This window comes from Camelus bactrianus, chromosome 21 (assembly GCF_048773025.1).
Source record: "Camelus bactrianus isolate YW-2024 breed Bactrian camel chromosome 21, ASM4877302v1, whole genome shotgun sequence".
In the NCBI taxonomy this organism is placed as follows: Eukaryota; Metazoa; Chordata; class Mammalia; order Artiodactyla; family Camelidae; genus Camelus; species Camelus bactrianus.
Window position 1 is genome coordinate 8337508 of NC_133559.1, and position 19259 is coordinate 8356766.

General features: G+C 44.5%; 1 protein-coding gene across 5 annotated transcripts in view; it reads right to left on the reverse strand.

Moving 5' to 3' along the window:
* The window catches only part of ARHGEF2 (Rho/Rac guanine nucleotide exchange factor 2), a 48469-nt gene that overhangs the window by 23790 nt on the left and 5420 nt on the right, over positions 1-19259 (reverse strand). Inside the window, exons 1-6 of one of the 5 annotated variants that reach the window (XM_010953914.3) lie at positions 15143-15406; positions 13604-13721; positions 7826-7864; positions 6164-6281; positions 5534-5573; positions 4212-4305 (exon numbers count right to left, since the gene is read on the reverse strand). In XM_010953914.3, the coding sequence (XP_010952216.2) occupies positions 4212-4305; positions 5534-5573; positions 6164-6227 (198 nt within the window). In that variant the 5' untranslated portion in view covers positions 6228-6281; positions 7826-7864; positions 13604-13721; positions 15143-15406. Of the gene's footprint in view, positions 1-1477; positions 1560-3418; positions 3543-4211; positions 4306-4598; positions 4616-5533; positions 5574-6163; positions 6282-7825; positions 7865-13603; positions 13722-15142; positions 15436-19259 lie in introns of those variants that run through there. The other 4 variants (XM_074349561.1, XM_045515926.2, XM_045515928.2 and 1 more) reach the window with 4 other exon arrangements.

A 19259-nucleotide genomic window follows, 5' to 3' on the forward strand; every position in this document is an offset into this window, starting at 1 on the left:
GACGCCTTGGTCGATGGAAGGGCGGCTTGCACAAATACTGGGGGCCATGGACAGGTTTGCGGGGCCCCTCTGCCAGTTTGCCCTCCAGCGCCGGGGGCCGCCCTCTAACCCCAGACACCCGCCTCCTGGCTCCGGTTTTCCTAAAATCCACCCTGGCCCAGCCCAGTACCCCTCATCCTACCCGAGGTCTCCCCTCGTCCCCCGACAGCCCTCCAGTCTTCCCTTTCCCCTCCCCCCCCCAACTCCCGCAGTCCTCCAGTCTTGAAAAACCTGAGACTGGAGGATTCCAGCCACCCCCCAGCTCTCCAGGGAACCCAGGACCAGTTCCTTCTGGGTCTTGGGACCCAACAAAGCAGGCCAGAGCCTACAGACCCCTTTTACGGTTGAGGCCTGGGGTGGGGAGAGGGCGGGGAAATCAAAGGGGAACTAAAGGCTGCGTCTTTAGAAGGCGTGAAGATTCACCCCAGGAGGTCAAAGAAGCTGACACCGAGAGGAGGAAATTCTTGCACAAGCCCCCACCCACCTAGGGCCTTCCAAGATCGCACTCTGCCCACCTCCTCCCCTCCCACCTCCTCCAGTTACTGGGGCCGCGGGAAGGGTTAGGGGGAGGGATTCGCTACCTTTATAGAAGGCTAAGAAGCTTAGAAAGTCCTTCCTTGTGTCTAACCCCAGTTCTCTCTATTGCAAGTCAGGAGAGAATCAAAAGACCAGCAACCAGCCTGCCCTGGTTACGGGGCAGTTGGAGTATGGCCAGTCTCTCCGCTGCAAGGAGGGGTGGAGTGGGGCATTCTTTCTGGACACATTGCCCCAGCCTGAGGCAACCTCCACATTTTTGGGAAAATTCCTCCTCCACTCTAACTATAATCAGGCATACTGCAGTTCATTTCTGCCTCTCAGGGTCTCTTTCCCATGTTGCTGGAGAAACCAGAAGCACAGAGAGTCCTGAGACAGAGCATCCTATGTTTGCAGGGTCCTGCCTGGTCTGGTCCCCAAAGGTGTGGAGGAAGGAGGGAGGGAGGGAGGAAGAGGCCCAACCCAAATCCAGCAGCTCCCTGCCCGGGCTCAGCAGCAGGGCCTGGCTGCAGGTTTCAAGCCCGACTCAGCACTCTTGTAGGTGCCAATTTTAGCCTCTGCCACTATTTTGGGCTCCACTGCCTCACCACTGGCTGAGCTAGCTGGGCTCCTCAACCCCACACTGCTCCTCTGCCTTCCCCTCCTGCCTAGCAACTCCTTCACCTCCTTCACCTTTTCTCCTTTTTAGGATCCTTATATAGCAAAGACCAGAAAAAAGGAGTGAAAATAACCATGCCCAGTTCGAGGCTGGATGGAAATTAGAAAGCAGAAAGGACTTTCCCAGGGCCATGGGAGAGGCTGATTCCTCCAGGCTTGAACCTGCAGGGCAGACCTATAAGAAGGTGCTAGGAACTCCTCCAAACCAGCAGTCCTGAGGCTCTTGGACCCCGAACCACAGACTTACCTTCCCACAGTAGGCAGCCAGGGCTGAGGAATGTACTAAATTTAAAAATAGACAGCCAGAAGACAAAATCCTGGCCTCATGGCTCCGCCCACTGGGGGCCCAGAGACAAGGGGTGGGCTGAGACCTCGGCTTTTCTCCCAGGCCCAGGGTGGGAGGGTGCTGCAAGCTAAGGATGGAATCTTAAAGGGCCAAACTCCAGTCTGGATACCCAATAAACCCGGGACCTGAACCCCAGAGTTATCTGAGGGATCTCAGTCCTCAAACTCAACTTAGAAGGCCCCTATGAAACAAGAGAGCTTAACCTTCCAACCCGCTTCTCCCACCCCAATCTTCAGTCTGTTTTCCATCCCATCTGCTCTTTGTAAGGGTACGAAGAGCTTCTCACCCTACACCCTCTTCTTCCTCTTAGGCAATGAGAAGTAAAGAGGAGTGGGTAAAGGATGCGGGTCTACCTTTAAAAACATCTGTGCTTTTAGTGAGCAAGGCCTATAGCTTCACTTAATTTCTATTTTCTGTATCCTCTGGAACAGTGAACCCTTTTCTTTTCTCCTTGGCATCCCCTGCCCCGTCTTCCAAAACACTTTCATCCCCACTCCTATCTAGTGATGCCTCCCAAATTTTCAGAAATTATTTTTTCAGATACACAAAAATAAAAACTAAACTTAGTTTCTACCAGAATCTAAAAGTAGCCACCACCTTATTTAGCTCATTTTAATTTGACAAATACGTCCCCCAAATTTCAGGGGTAGGGAGACCATCCCAGGAAAGAACCTGGTTGTCAGGGTTTTGGCCAGTAGGTGAGCAGAGAAAGCCGCAAGGATACCTGGGCCTAAGTCCCATGTGCCTAGGAGGTTTGCTTTCCTTCTTTTTACTTTGGACCTTGTGTAATCTGGGTGAGGAGGATTAAGGCATTACTGACTGCAGTGTCCATCCATCAGAAGATGGTGGAAGAAGCAAAGAGAGGGGATAAACTACTGTTGGGTAGGTTTACTGACAGAGGCAGAGGCAACATTATATAGTCAATGCTCTAGGTATGTAACACAGCTCCAACTCTTACTGAGATCTTGGGCAAGTAACTTAGACTCTAAGTTATCTTGTCTACAAAACGGAAATTAAAATACTTATCTTTGCCAGAGTGTTATAAGAATTAAATGAGATGACCTCTGGAAAAATGTTCTGCTAGTCAAATAGGAAGGAATAAGCCACTTCCTTCTCTCACTGCTTGACTGAGCTTCTCTCCAGCCCCACCCCTGATGTTTACCTGCTTATGGCCCCTATCCTGAACTGGGAGGAGGGGGAAGAGATTTAGCAACACAAGCACACACATTCATGAGGGTGGAAGCAAGATGGACCAGGAGATGATGGAGAAGGAAACAGCAAGACAGGACCAGTCCCCTGGTGAATAAAGACGAATGGGACAATGTCCTGACTATGCTGGCCTTTCCCTGCTGCCTGTTTGGACTCCAGTTTCTGTTCAGTTTCTCCTTCACCCTGTCACACCAAACTCTTAGGCCAAGCGTGGGCAAATGCAAACCAGCTGGGATCTGGATGACCCTGGGCAGCACTGACTTCCCCTACCATTCCCACTGCAGGAAAAGAGGGTGATTCTGCCATCAGACTCTCCTACCCTGAACTGACAGCCTGCGGGGAGAGGGACTCAAACTCAAGGTCTTGGTGTTGGATTTGTACTCTAGAGAGCTCTGCTCCCCCATGGGAGAGAAGAAGCCTCACTGTGCACCCTCCCTGCCCTGCCCTGCTCTCACTGCCTGGTCTCAGGCCTCAACTCCCCACCCATGGCCTGTGGTGAGAAGGTGCTAAGAACCTAGTTTCATTTCTGCCCTCCCTGCCCACCCAGAGCAAGGAGAATCCTAGCTAAAAGGCTGGCAGAGAAGAGCGCCCCGGCACTGTGGGTGGGGCCAGGAGGAGCCCAGGCAACCTTACTGGTAAGAATCCATTGGTGCTTCCAGGTGAATATGACGATGTCTCCTCTGGGGTTTCTCTCAATGCTCAGAAGCCGCCCCGGGTGGGAAAGTACATGCGTACTCGGGGAGGCCATGAGAGGAAAAGGGGGGTGGCTCATTCTGCCAGTAAATGAAGAAAGTGGAAATGAATTCAAGCAGCAGGCAGAGCTCCCAGTTTCACCAGCGCCCGGGGGTTGGTAATAAGGAAGAGAGCATTGTGCCTCATCTTCCTGGGGTCAGGACTGCACAGGGCCCCACGTGTACGGTGTGAATGCGCTTCCATAATCATACACTTCCCTGGCTCCCACTCTGTCTATGGTCTAATTTCAACTCCTTCAGCTGCTGTATCCACCCATAAAATTATGAGTGTAAAAGCACTTTGCAAACCTTAATACTCTCTGAAGAAGTAAAAAGTATTGCTGTAATTATTATCATTATTATATCCGATGGTTAAGATTTCTGCTGCCCACCTCTTAGCTCTGTGGGGCCTAAAGAAAGGTAGGGCTAGCTATTCCTCAGCTTTTGAGGTTCCTGGCCCTTCTCCTCCAGCTATCTACAGCTGGCTGCTAAGTTGGAGGCATGGGGAAAGCAGAGGAAAGGTGATTTACTGGGATATAGAGAGGGAGTCAGGGAAACATAACGTATTCCCTTAAAACCTGAACCACTGCCCTGAGTCCCTGTCTGCTGGGAGGGGAGCAGATGGTGGGGTGGAGAGGAAAGGAACTGGGGAGGACAGTGGGTCCTGGGCCTCCTTTTCCCCAGCTGACTCCTACCTTGGCCTTTCCGGTCATGCCCAAGATGAAGCTGAGGGTCCGTCGCAGGGAGGAGCCTGCCCAGGTACCTGAGCCCCCTTCCAGTTGGCTACAGCTGGAGAGAGAAAAAGAAGAGGTGAAGAGATAGAGCTGGAGCTGGAAAGGAACAACAAGATGCTCCCAGAGAAATGATGGATAAAGGTGCCATGATCAGGAGAGAGAGTGGAGATACAGCATAAAGACAGAGAGAAGAGTAAGAAGAGAGAGGAAGGACTCGGAGAGACAGATGCTCCCACCCCACTACCTCCTGGGATTTCCTGGATGTGGTCACTACAGTTTCCCAGGCCGCTCTATTTATCAGGAAAACTCCAGGCTCCTCCCAGATAAATACAGACTCCCCCTTCCTACCCAATCCAGGCCCAATCTTCTCTTTCATTCTGCTCCCCAACGGAAGTGACACGGGGTGGTAGGGGCTCTCCAGGGGGACAGTTTCCCCTCACAAAACAAAAGCCCTGTGTACGACCCTCTCTGCTGTTTGGAAAGGGCCTCTGGGCCTAAAGCCAATAAGGACTGAATTTCCTGGGATTTCATCAGCCCCATCCCATGAGCTAATCCCAAACCCTGAGCCAGGAGGATGTGTCAGCTAGAGATTTTCAGGACCACAAATCAGAGCTTGATATCTTAAAGGGCCCATTACTAGCTCATATACCCACACGGCCTTGGAGGGCTGACCTACTGTAATCAGGCTTCAGCCGTGGGAGCCAAATAAACAGGTGCTGATTTTACATGCTTATTTACATAGTTATTGAAATCTCCCAGCCTCCACCTCGATTCCTGAACTATATGCCTTCAGCCCCTGCCCTCTCCCCTTGGGGCTCTACAGTCCCTGTCCAGCTCTCCTTAAGTGCCACTCCCCCTTGGCCGATTGTCTCAGCCATCCAGAGCTGATCCATGGTCCTTGGTCACTGTCTCTCCCAAAGATTGTCCAGCAGCCAATCTGCTTGCTCACCTTTCTGACATGGACAATAGCAGGCAACCTCGACTGACCCTCTTTTATTCAACAGACACCCTGGGATCTAGATCCTCCTTTTCTTTCCAGAATTTCTTCCCCATCCCATGGAGCTACCGGGAACCTTCTTAGCCTTCCCTGGCCAATGAGAAAAAGGGGAATTCTATGAACTCAGGGAGAAGGCTATTTGGAGGTCTTTGATAAGAAATGTTACAGGGGTAGGGGGGTGAGTTTTCAGTAAGCAGAGACCCTTGGAGCTATAAAATCCATAGCCCAGTCCCATCGCCCCTCCCCCATCGAGAGCTTTGAAGGGCTCTGGGTCCCCCAAACTCACCTTTGGCTGAGGTCAGCGGCAGAGGACTGGGACAAATTCCCTGCCAACAAAAAAGGAGATGTGAAGTGTCCAGCTAAAGCCAGACAAAGGAGCCCAGAGCTGCCTCCCCCACCCCCTCCACCTGGATCAGGTTCCCAAGCTGCAGGTGCTTGTGACGCCATTCCTGAGGGCGGGCACTGGGGAGCAGGGAAGGAGGGCGGCGTCTGAGCAGAGCAGAGCTGAAGAACTTAGGAGACAGGGTGACAGAGTACCAGGCTCGTGTGGAGAAGGGGGCTAGGGGCTGATGTCTAAGTTCTGTTTCTGGTGAATGGGGAGGGCAGAGATTTCACTCTGAGCTCCCAGTGCCTCATCTGATGACAAGGTACATTGCAGGTAACAGGCTCCCATCTCTGGTGACAAGGGAAGCTGGAAAGCCTTTCTCTATCCTATGTCGTCCTTCATTGGAAGGAGAACCTCAGAATACCAAAGTCGTGAATTCAGATCTCTCAATTTGAATAAAGCATTTTGGGGTTCCCAAGAGTATGTGGTTAAACATAATGCAGGCCATCTGGACCCTAAACAGCTGGGTCTGAGGAGGGGGGTGAGTCAGAGGAAGGGGCCACCATTGCTTTGCTCCCTACTTAAACTCACCAGCTGGATCTGAGCAGCCCAAGAAGCAATTGATGCCACTCATGGATACAGACTTGGAAAGCATGCCAGTGGCTGAGTGGTCCAAAGGGCCAGCAGATGAATGACAGGAACCCGGACCCTAGAATCATGTTAAGAACCCTCATGCAAAGGTCAGGCTTCATCCATCTTCCCCCCCAGGCTCTTCACTTTCCCACAGCATGGCTCTTCTTCAAGGCCCTCAGGCCTTCCACCCCTGCCCACTACCCAAATCTGGAACATTCCTCTTGAAATAGTTGGGAAGTTATGCTTGCTATTTAGCAGCCATCACTCTGTTACAATTCAAATGCAGGATGCCTTAATATAGAAAACATCTTAGAAAAGATTTACCCTGAGTGGTCTCCAGAGATGACAAACTCAACCTATAGAGGCCAGGCAGGTAATGAAAAAAACAAAACAAAAACTCAGGCAGTCTGGGTTTAAGACAATAAAGAGTTAAACTATTCATAAACTGTTCACCTAATCTTTAGAAAACCACTTTTTTTCTCAAGCCTACATGGAGTATTACAAAAACTGGCTCCATATCAGTGCATAAAGCAAAATTTAACATATTTCAGATAATCTCTATCATGCAGATCACAGGAAACAATCCAGAAGTCCCTTTTCAGTAGACTGGAAAAAGAATCTATAATATATTTATATACATAAACATTATTCAGCAATAAAAATGAGCAGACTACAGTTCACCTAACAATATGGATAAATCTCACGATAATGCTGAGTGAAAGAATGAGGACACAAAAGATTTATACACTCTACTATTACATTCATATAAAGTTTAAAACAGGCTAAACTAATTGATATTGTTTCAAGATGCTTACAAAGGTGGTAAATCTATAAATAAAATCAATCTCTCAATCTCAAAAGTCAAGAAAGTGGTCCTTTCTGCCAGGAGAGAGAGGGTTATGAATGGGGAGGGACACAGGAAGCTTCTGGGTTTTGATGGTACTCTTTTTTTTTAACCTGGGGTGGTTACATGGGCGTTTGCTCCCTAATTATTCATTACACTGTACATATAGGTTTTATATACTTTTCTGTATATATGTTATATTACAAAAAAATTTTAAGGTTTTAAAAAATCTCTATAGATTTAGACATTTTAATACACCCTTCTAAATAAACTTACTGATCAAAGAAGAAATCATATGGAAATTTAAGGATATTTCATAACAACAATAATGAAAACACTACAGAATAAAACTCATGGAAGATGGCCAAAATGGTATTTCAAGGATAATTTGTAGCCTTAAAATTCTTATATTGAAAAATTTTTAAATTAAAATGAATGAGCTATGCCAACTTAAAAGTTAAAAAAAGAACAAAACAAGCCCAAAGAAAATAGAAGGAAGGATATAACAAAGATAAAAGCAGAAATCAGTGACATAGTAACAGATAAAATAGGGTCAATAAAGCCAAGAGCTGAATTTTAGGAACAGGCAAATAAAACCTCTGATAAGAGTGATGCAGAGAGAAGGCACAAATAAAAGTAGAATGAAAAAGTGGACCTAACTACAGAAAGAGCAGTGATTAGAAACACAATGCTATCTACAACTTAATGCCAGTAATTTTGAAAATGCAAACAAGATAGATAAATTCTTAAAAAATATATATATATATAAAACTTACCAAAACTGAATCTAGAAGAAACAGAAATTCTGAATGGTCCTATTAAAGAAATGGAATCAGTAGTTAATCTTTCTATAAACAAAACAAAACACACCAGGCCAAAACAGTTTTATAGTCAAGGAACAGATCTTTCAAGAAATAGATCACTGAAATCTTATACAAACTCTTCCAAAGAATAGAGAACAAAAACTTTCCAACTCTTTGGGAGGGAAATAGCTCAGTGGTAGAGTGCATGCTTAGTATGCACGAGGTCCTGAGTTCTATCCCCAGTACCTCCATTAAAAAAAAAACAAAAACAGCTTTCCAATTCATTCTATAAGGCAAGCAATAACCTTGATTCTTAAACTACACACAGACAATATGACAAAGGAAAATTATAGGCCAATCTTGCTTATAAAAAGTACAAAAATTCCAAACAAAATATTAGCAAACTGTAATAGATTCTAAATAGCCACAAATTATTGCCAGCTTCTTCCATCAAGGAGTCTATTTCTTCACCCTTTGAATCTAGGCTGGCCTGTGACTTACTATGATGAGTAGAATGTGGCAGAAGTGGTATTATGTGATTTTTGAGCCTAAACCTCAAGAAATCCTAAAGCTTCCATTCTTGCCCACTTGGAATGCTATCCTCATGTGAACAAGCCCAGGGCTAAGCCTTCTGGAGAAGCCATGTGGATGAGAACCAAGGTATCATAACTGGCAGCCTGTCAACCTACAGGCATGAATATGGTCATCCTTGATCATCAGCCCTATTCAAACCACCAGACAACTACAGCCATGTAAGTGAGTCCAGGTGGAACCAGCAGAAGAATACCCAGCTGAGTTCAGTCCAAAGTAACCATCAATGGAATTGTGAGGAAAAAAAAAAGGTTGTTGTTTTAAGCCACTAGGTTTGGGGTTGATTTGTTAGGCAGCAATACATGATTGATACCACAAATGAAATCTAGCAGTGTATAAAGAAGATAATCTATGAAGACAAAGTTAGATTTATCCTAAATATATAAAGGTGGTATAAGATGAGGAAAATCTTTAAGTGTAACTTACCTCAATGACACATGAAAGGAGAAAAAACATGACCAACTCAGTAAAAGCAAAAAAACCATAGGATAAAATTTAACACAAACTCGTTGTAAAACCAAAACCTTGGCATAGAATAGAAGGAATCTTCCTTAACCTGACAGAGTATCTTTTTAAAAACTTACAGCCCAAAATCATTTTCAATAGTGAAACATAAGATCATAAACAAGACAAGGATACCCATTATCACCATTTCTGTTCAGCAAGACAGTAGAACCCTAGCCAGCAGGGTAGGGCAAGAAAAAGAAATGAAAGAATAAATAAATATTGGAAAAGATGAAACAAAGCTCATTTAAAGATGACATAACTGTCTACTTGGAAAAGCAAAAAAAAAAAAAAAAAAAAAAAAATCCAGAGATAAATTGTTATAACCAAAAAAAGAAGAGTTTAGCAAGATAAATGACCACAGTTAATTCAGTTCCATTTATATAAACCAAAAATAATTGTAAAATGTAATTTAAGTATAAGAAAGCATTTATAATAGCAACAAAAAATATAAGGCATCTAGAAGTAAATCTAATAAAGATTGACAAGACCTGTATGAAGAAAACTAATACTTTGTTAAAAGGCATATTTTTAAAGAAAGCCTACTAAATAGAGATACTATATTTCAAGGATGAGAACATTCAGTATTAGAAAGAAGTCAACTTTTCCTAAATTAATCTTTGAATTCAGTGCTATATGAATCAAAATCCAGCAGGAATTTTTGGTGATTCTAAAGTTGATAAGCTGATTCTAAAATTCACATAGATATGCACAGGATCTAGAATAGCTAAGATAATCCCAAAGAAAAATAATAAAGTTGGTGGGCTTATCCTACTACATTTTTAAGACTTACAATAAAGCTACATTAATTAAGACAATGATATTGGCATAAGGATAGACAAATAGATCAACGGAACAGAGAATAGTGCCCAGAAATAGACACAAATACAGTCACTTGATTCAAAAAGGCAACACCGTAATTCAATGGGGAAAGTAAGCTTTTTTAATGAAGCAGTTGGATATTTATATGAGAAAAAAACAAAACTCTGATTTCTCAGAGTTTACACAAGAACCTAAATAAATCATAGAGCTAAACATGAAAGCCAGAACTATAAAACTTCTAGAAGGAAAAACACTGGAGAAAAATCTTCACATTCTTGAGGTAGGCAAGATTTCTTAAACATGACCAAAAGCACTAGCCATTTAAAAAAATTGACAAATTGGACTTTATCTAAATTCAAACTCATGCTTTTAAAAATATGCTAGTAAAAATACAAGTCAAAGACTGAGAGAAAATATTCACAATACATATATCTGACAAAGGATGCAAATTCAGAATATATAAAGAACTCTAACAAATCAATAAGAAAAAGACAGGCTATTTTAAAAATTGAGGAAATAACCTGAACAGACATTTCACAAAAGAAGATATTCAGATGGTCAATAAGAATATGAAAAAGTAACCAACAAATTTTCTCAACAGGGACATGCAAATTAAACCAGAATGAGATACTTCTAAAACACCCACCAGAAAGGCTAAAATTAAAATCTTGACAAAAGAAATAGAATACACCTAAGAATAAATCTAATGTACATCCATAAGCTCTGTATGGAAAAAATGATAAAACTTTATCGAAAGACATTAAATAGAAAGGTATACTATTTTCATGGATAGGAAGAAGCAATACTGTAAAGATGTTCACTTTCCCTAAATTAATCTTTAGACTCAATGCAACTCCAATCAAAATCTCTAAGGTTTTTTAATGCATGTTTTGTATGTATGTTATACTTCAATAAATATGTTCTTTTTTTACCTAATTAAGAAATTCTGTTCCTTTAAAGACACTGTAGGAGAAGGAAAAGACAAACCACTTTTCTCCATCTTTGAGAAAAGATCATTGCCACATATATAACAACAAAAGATTAGTATTCAAAATATATAAAGAACACACTCAAACAATAAAGAAAAAACCCTCAAAGAATCCAATAAAGAAGTAGGGAGAAGACACGAAGAGGAGTTTCACGGAAGAGGAAACACAAATGACCAACACACATACAGAAAAAATGCTCAAGTGCATTTGTAATAAGGAAAATTCAAATTAATACCATAATGAGATTTATAACCACTAGACTGGCAAAGAAATCTGACTCCAAATGTTGGAAAGGATGTAGATCAATGGGAACTCTTATATACTGCTGATGGGAATGGAAACAGTTTGCCATTATAAGAATAAACATCTGTGCACTCTATGACCCAACAATTTTATTCCAAGCTATATACCCTGGAGAAATTCTTGCAAATGAGCACCAGATGATGGATAAAAGGACGTTCATAATGATGCTCTTCATAATAGCAAAGAATGGAAATTATCTAAATGTCCATCAACAGAGGAATGGAATGATAGTGAATAAACTATAACTACTTGCAACACATGGATAAAAATTAGCAACAGAATGCTGAGTGAAAATGCAAGCTATAGAACATTTTGTACAATATAACATCACTGTCCTTAAAGTCAGAAACAAAAAGAAATAATACATTATTAGGTAATGCATATATTTGTTTTAAAACTGTTTTTTAAAAAAGTAAATGATATAATAACCTAGAATGGAAAAGAACCTGAAAAAGAATATATATGTATCTTTCTATCTATAAAACTGAATCACTTTATTGTTCACCTGAAACTAACACAACATTGTAAATCAACTATACTTCAATAAAAAAATTTTTTTAAGTAACTGAGCAATTAAGGCAATTCAAGATAGTGATTGTGATTATCTCTGGTGGGGAGGCAAGGGAACAAGAGAAGAGAGGAGAGAGAAAGACATAAGTGAAGATAAATATATTGGTGGTGTTCTAGTCTTCAGATGGGCAGTTGATTTATTAGGCATTCATTTTAAAATATTATATTTAAGACAAATGGGTAAATACAATAGAGTATTAGCAAACTGGAGGGCACAGATCCCATTTAAGGACATCTGAATTTTGGAAAGTGTAAACACCATGCTGGCCAAACAAAATAAATTTTGAGCTAGACTTGGCTCATGGACCATCAGTGGGCAAGCTGCAGTCTAGCTTAATGAATCTCAGACTTTCAATCTGTGGACTTTGGTGGAGGACTTCTGCATACTTGCTACTGCAGAAGAAACAAAACCCCCAAACATTTAGACAAGGAAATTTAAGAGAAGTACTTAAAGATTAGGTGAAGAGAGGAATCAGAGCAGGAAGGTATAAAAAGAGGAGGAAAAAAACCACCAGAGAAGGGCAGAAAGAAGACATCCAATACCAAGTAGGAGGAAGAGGGGAGGAAGAGAGGTCGAAGAGAGGGACAGAAGTATGAAGGAATGGAGAAGAGAAGAAAAAGAAACCTTTACCTCCTGTGTGCCAGCCTCGGTACTGGACAGTTTTAACACTTTCTTTTCCATCTAATAATCACAGCTTTAAAGGAGTTTTTACTATCCTTGTTTTCAAAAAGATGAAATAAATTGTTCAACTGGGAGTCAGCGTGACTCCCAAGTCCTGTTCTTTCTACCATATCACATTGGAATGGGGGTGAGGGAAGACTCACCTTATACATCATCTCATGTAGAGATGCTGATGGAGAAAAGTGGGAGCTGGGATAAGATGGGCTATGATGCTTCCCTGACAGGCTGTCACAGCCCCTTCCTCTCGTCCTCTCTCCTAAACCACAGGCACCTGAACAATGAGGCTAGGTGGGTACCCCGGGGCCAGCTAGAGGATGTCCTGGAGGGGAGGTAACCTTCAGTCACTGGGCTTGAGACAGTTTTGTGTACAGTTGTCCCTCATTATCTATAAATTCGAGGATGCTCAAGTCCCTTATATAAAATGCCATAATACTCGTTTGTAATCTACTTGTATCCTCCCATATACTTTAAATCATCTCTCATTATAATACCAAGTGCAATGTAAATGCCATGTAAATAGCTGTAAGCACAATGTAAATGCTATGTAAACAGCTGCCAGCATGCGGCAAACTTAAGTTTTGCTTTTTGGAACTTTCTGGAATTTTTTTTCAAATATTTTTTGATCCATGGTTGGTTGAATCCAAGAATGCAGAACCTGTGCATACAGAGGGCCGACTGTACTCAGGGACTCTTTGCTAGTAGACCCAGTGGTGTCTCTAAAACCCTTGTGGTGTATCCTTCAGGGGTCCCCAGGTTCTAGTTTAAGATCTTCCCAGTGGTGTTCCCTTAAGCCAGAAGGCTGAGCAATCTCTATATCCTTTTTCATTTGATAATCCTATGATTATCTTGTTAGAGAACTATTGTGTTTCAGGGTACCAGATGTCTCATTTTATCCTACAAGTAATAAGTTCATCTCCAAATCTGAGAAATATAGGGTCCACAAAAGAAGTGGTCATAAAAACTAGGGAACAGGGGCCTTTTAATGAGAGGAACAGAGACACCCACATCAACACAGAGACACAGACACAGAAAGGAAGGAACAGAGAGTCTTAGAGAAAGAGACAGAGGCAGGAGACCAAGAGTGGGGGACGGAGCATACAGACTCAGGAAAGCAGACAGAGGGGTACAGACAACAGATTCAGATTCAGTCAGATGGAGTCAGAGTGATGCCTGGGCACAGAGAGACCCAGCAGCTGGCAGAACAGAAGAGGCACAGAATGGCAGCTGGACAGGCAAAGGGGCAGGAGAAGGGGAGGAAGGTAGCTGCCATGGGGATTTGTCTGTCTGTACCGTGCAGGAGGGTTGGCCACCTTGGTGCTGTAGTTCCAGAAAGGTGTCCAGTTCCTCTTGGCTCTGCAGTAAGGGGGCTTCCTGGGGGACCACATATCCCGATGCCTGCAGTTTGTTCCTGAAACACACATGGCCACACTGCCCTCTGTATCCAGTGCCCTGTGACCAGCACCAGGGAGGAACCCCGCCTCAGCCCGGCCCTGCTGCTTGCCCCCAGCCCAGCCCTTCCTGTTGGCATAGGCGCAGCCCAGACCCAAACTGGCCTCCCTTTGGGGCTGTGCTTTGGCAAAGCTATGGCACCAGCTGCAGGCAAGGGTGGCCCCTGCTGGTCAAAGGAAAGTACTGCCCTCCAGAAGAAAGCCAGCATTTGGGGAGGACAAGGGCAAGCTGGATTCTCACTCCTAGCTTGGTTTTTGATGCCAACCTTGGCCCCTACTCAGATAAATGGTGTGCCCAAGGCTCCTTTCCCTCTCCACACAAGGCAGAATTGGTGCCTAATAGTGAAAGGTGACACCTGGAAGACCCTGAGACATAGCTGGCACCACAGAAGGGGTACTCAGGGCATCTCTGCCTTGAACAAGCCGCTCTTAGGAAGGTGCCATGAGTCCTGTGGACAAGGCTTCTCACCCAAGTTCCCACCCAAACTAGTTCAGGGACAAGGTGCAATTCAGGGACAAGGGTCCTCCCCCCTCACCCAGCCCAGCCAGCCCTGCCCAGGGGCTAGATAAGCTTGGTCTACTCACCAGAGCTAAGAGAACTTGTCCAAGGGGACCACTGCCAAAGCAGAGAGACAGGGCCCTTCCATGGCTAGCAGGCCCTCCCAATGATCACTCGCATTGAACTCTTCATGCTGACCCCCGGACCTTCTCTTTCTAACTTCCTCTGTCTTTGGGGAAGTGGTCAGGGATTTTCCAGGAGAGGGGAAGAGCTGGGTGCCTCTCTTCTGGTCTGTGCAGCACATGCAGATCCCTGAGCAACAGCAGCTCTTCCCCTTTTGCAGCTCTTCCCCCTTGTACTATGACGTCCAAGCATCACGGACCTGCCTCAGTCTAGACCTGGCAGGCAGGCAGCAATTTGGGAAAGGGCCGGGCTCAATGGCCCAAACCTGGGAGCACTTTTCTTAAGAAAATTCCCAAAGTTCTCTGGGCCCCAGTTTCCTCATGTATAAAATGAGGATATTGGGCCATGTGATCCCTGAGTTCCTGCCAGCTCTGACACCACTGGATATGGTCCTATGAAACCCAAAGTGGGAGGTGGAGGCAATAAAACCCACTCACTAATTACCCCACCTCTGTACCTCTTCCCCTCCGTTCTCACCCATCAACCCTTGAGACCAGGTAAAAAGGAGTTCAGATCAATAGGGAGAGCCATATTTTAAAAGGCAGTGTCCATCCTCTGCAAAGGCCCGCAACAGGCCTGAGTTCAGATTCTCCAGGGAAGAGACCAGGTATCTTCAACTCCTGTTATTCCTTTCCAAGCACTTTCTTCTAGGCCTAAGACTTGAGGGAAGGAGGGACTAGAGGTCCTCTGGGGGTTTACCTGCTCAGTGGATCCTGGAGCTCCCTGCCTGGCCCCCAGCTATGTCTTTTGAAGGGGTCATAGCTGTGGTCGTGGGCACGGAATGCCCCCGATCTTCGGAGGGGTACAGCATGGAGGCCATTTCCCTCCTTCTTTTTTCCCTCCTCCTCTTCCTCCTCTTTCTCTTCCTCCAGCTGCTCTCTGGACTCGACCACAGAAAGGCAGCGGCGAGTGTGGCCTTGGGGCACCAGGTCTCCACCTGCGAGGAACACCTCTGGGACGTCTCTGTTCATGGGAGGCACACGCAGGCCAGTCTGAATCAAGAAGACGGAGGATGAGCAGAGTTCTAGAACTCTGGAACCTTGGAACTGGAGAAGTGTCACAGTCAGCCATGCCTAGAATATCTCATCACTCCTCCCTTTACTGAGGCACAGAATTGGAGGACAGCTGGCTCAAGATCACACCAGGAATAGCTGCATAGCCAAGTCTAGAACTTGGGTTTTCTGACTCCCAGTCCAGTGTTCTTTCCACTACATAATGACATCCTCATTCACTCATTATTATTTCATTTAATGAGCAACTATACAGCAGAAAACCAAGCCAAGCAAACAGAATTAGATATTGTACTTACCCTCAAGGAATTCATTCTAGTGAGAGTGTGTGCATGTGTGTGTATGTGTGCATGTAGACAAAAACACAAATCACAAACGACTGGCCAGAGCACGCCAAATGCCATAAGAGAAGTTTCTTAAAAGGGCTTTTTTGCTATCACAGGAATGAGTGTGTACAACCTGTTGGAGAACTCAAAGAAGGGAAACAGAAAGAAGTTAATAGCCTCTGAGATGGGCCCAGAAGGGTGCAGTGTTTAGGATTCAGCCATGTTGAAAACGGGGGAGTCTAGGAAGATAAAGCAGCAGGGAGAAAAGGTGCGTGAGTGAGAAAGTATTATGATTTCCTCCTCCTAAGACTGATCATTTGGGGAGTAAGAGAACTGTTCTGACCTCTCTCAATAGAGCAAAGAGAAGGGCTCCAACATCATCCACATTGAAATTCCTTCTCTCTCTCCCAAGTGGGCACCATTCTCACTGCCCAGCACTCCTGGCTGCTGTCAGGACTTGCTTCAGTGTGTCTCAGAGTTAAGAACCCTCAGAAGCTCTTAATGTTGAAAATGATCAGCCTCACTCCAGCAACAAGTGCCAAATACCAGAGTACCAAGGTGGTGGAGGGGCGGGAAGAAAACTGACATCTACTGCGTATCTCTGTACACGCCCTCCTAGGCCCTGACTCTGTAGACCTTCTGCTAGAATGAGTCTCCCAGGCCCCCCTTCTCCCTGGGAAGTAGCTACTAAGATGCTGGGAGTAACCAGGAGGACCGGGAAGCAGTGATTCACAGTTCCCCCTCCTCCCAGGCTTTCTGTGAGGGTGTCGAGCCTTCTCCAAGTTATTTTCCTCCCTCCCACACACCCAAAGTCCAGGTTGATGGAAAGTCATTCCTTCCAGCTACTTCCTCCTCTCTCACTGCAACCTGTCTACTGCCCCAACTCCACCCAGGACCGCTCAGAAGGCGCCTGTGCCTGTGTCAACTGCATTCCTGTCTACCATGGGGAAGGAAGGAGATGAGTACTCAGGCCTCTGCAGGTGGCATTCTGCTGCCTTGGCTGGTGGGTCTAAGGATACAAAAGGAGAGACTCAGGAAACGAGCCCAAGCCCCGTTCCTGCCCATGCTCAGCACCCCTGAGCATGTAGAGGGGACTCCTCAGCCAGCCACTGGGAGAGATGCTCTCTTTGTGTCTACAAACCTGGGCTTCCTGCCATCTAATGTGCTGTCTATAAACAGGATGGGCAGATCTACAGGGAGCAGGACAGAGCCTGAGGGCTATAGCACAGTCTTGGCCAACCAGTGGTCTCCAAGCAGAGATTTGGGGGCAGGGGGAGAGGGTACTCACAAGAAGTATTGTGAGAAGCTAGAGTGGAGGAAAGAGTAGAAACTGGGGGTGCTTACTTGGGTCTGGCATTCAGTGACCTCACAAAAGTGGGAAAACTGACCTACAGCCCTATACCCGCTACACACAGCTTCTACCTGCTATTCCTGCCCCAATTCTGCCCATAGGGCTGGATTTGGCAAGATGAATGAAAAGCAGTGAATGGAAGCCCTTTCCTTTCCCTCCATCCCTGGAATTATTCCCTGCTGGAGATGGTACCCTGTAACCTCAGCCTGCTGGACAGATTATTTCCAATCCAGAGATCTTTATGTCCTGAGATCCCACCATTCTTTCTCCAGCTGAGACCACCTAGAATCTGACCTCTTCTCTAGGACCTACCCTTTTTCTAGCCTCTTGGTCATGTCATTCATGGTCTCTGCCTGCTGAAGATGGAACCCACTGGGCTCCTTCTCCCTCATACCTTCATTCCATTTCTCAGAAAGCTTTATCTGTTTTCTAAATTCCACCCTGCTCATCCATAATGTCAATAATTTTCATTCTATCCTTCAAAGAGATGAGGTTTATTAGCAAGGCTTCCTCAACCCCTCCCAGAGACACTCCCTCTTCCACTTTCTGAAATTCAAGCTTCCTTCCTCCTGCTTCCATCAGCTTTCCCCCAGCCCCCTCCCATCTTTCCCTAGGCTCCTGAGCTCAGGAAATGGTGCAAGGGAGAGGCCAGGGCTGGGTCTCACACAATGGCTTTATTTAGCTCCCGAATGAGATCACATCATGTCACATCACTGCTTCCGCTGAACAGAGAGATAGGAGATTCTGAAATAGGTCTGGGATCAGACGCTTGAGATGGGGGCAGGGGAGAAAAGCAAGAGGGGGCTCTAAGTCATTTTTCTTATCTTCCTGCCCCTGGATCAGATGGTTTCCCCACCAACACAGACCATCCATGTCTCCTGCCCCCTCCTCTGAATGAATAACCTCCACCAATTGCCCTAGTCATCAGTGATTCGTTAGACACTGTACTGTGTGCTGAGATGGGAGCATATATTTTTAATAGAGAGATCTCTTATTCAAAACTCTGAGAACATAATTTCTTTAGGGTACTATAGTGGCTTTGAAGTTCGTCAGATTTGCTAACTCTGCCACCTTTGTAAGCTACATGACCTTGGGAACTTGCTTATTTATTTTTCCCATGCTTAGCATGCATGAGGTCCTGGGTTTAATCCCCAGTACCTCCATTAAAAAAAAATAATAAAACAAATAATGTTTCTGAGTTTCACAATCATCTGTAAAATGAGAATGATAATACTACCTCGTAAGAATACTGAGAAACTTGATGATAGTGTAGGTAATATGACAAACATTGTGATTGGCATATATTAGGTACTTAATAAATGCTATTATTATTATTATTATTATTATTATTATTATTATTATTATTATTATTATTATTATTATTTACAGGCAGAGAGAAGGCAGGGCAAAAACAAATGGAGAGCTGGAGAGAGGAATGAAACGCAGAAACAGGCATTATATGACAGTTTATCTCACTGTTCTCTCTCAAAATAGCGAGAATAACCCACAGGCGGACACTAACACAACTGTGATGGGGACTAATTATCATAAATAACTTCTGACAGAAAAGAGTGTACACAACCAGAGCACGAAGGACCCTGATAAACCCTGATGAAGCTGTCTTCTTCAAAGGGAAGGGAGGGACAATGACCTCTGGTAATTTAGAGCAGAGGTTGGCAAACTAAAGCCTGTGGGCCAAATCTGTCCTACTCTCTTTTTTAAATGGTTGAAAAAAAAAAATCAAAAGAAGAATATTACTTTACCTAAAAAAAAAATTACTACTTTGTGACACATAAAAATTACATGAAATTGAAATTTCAGTGCTCATAAATAAAGGTTTTTTCTGGAACAGAGCCATGCGCATTCATAGGGTCTATGGCTGTTTTGCATTACGACAGCAAAGTTGGTAGTTGCGACGGAGACCATATGGCCCACAAAGCCTAAAATATTTATTATCTGGGTCTTTACAGAAAAAGTTTGCAGATTCCTGATTTAGAGAAACTGGGTCTAAAAATCTCAGGAATGAGGGAAAAGAGATCAAAGAGGGACATCAAGGCTCACTGCACACTGTACACCAGGCATCTGCAACAAGCCTAGGGGAGGAAGGACACTGAAGACCCCAGCATTCC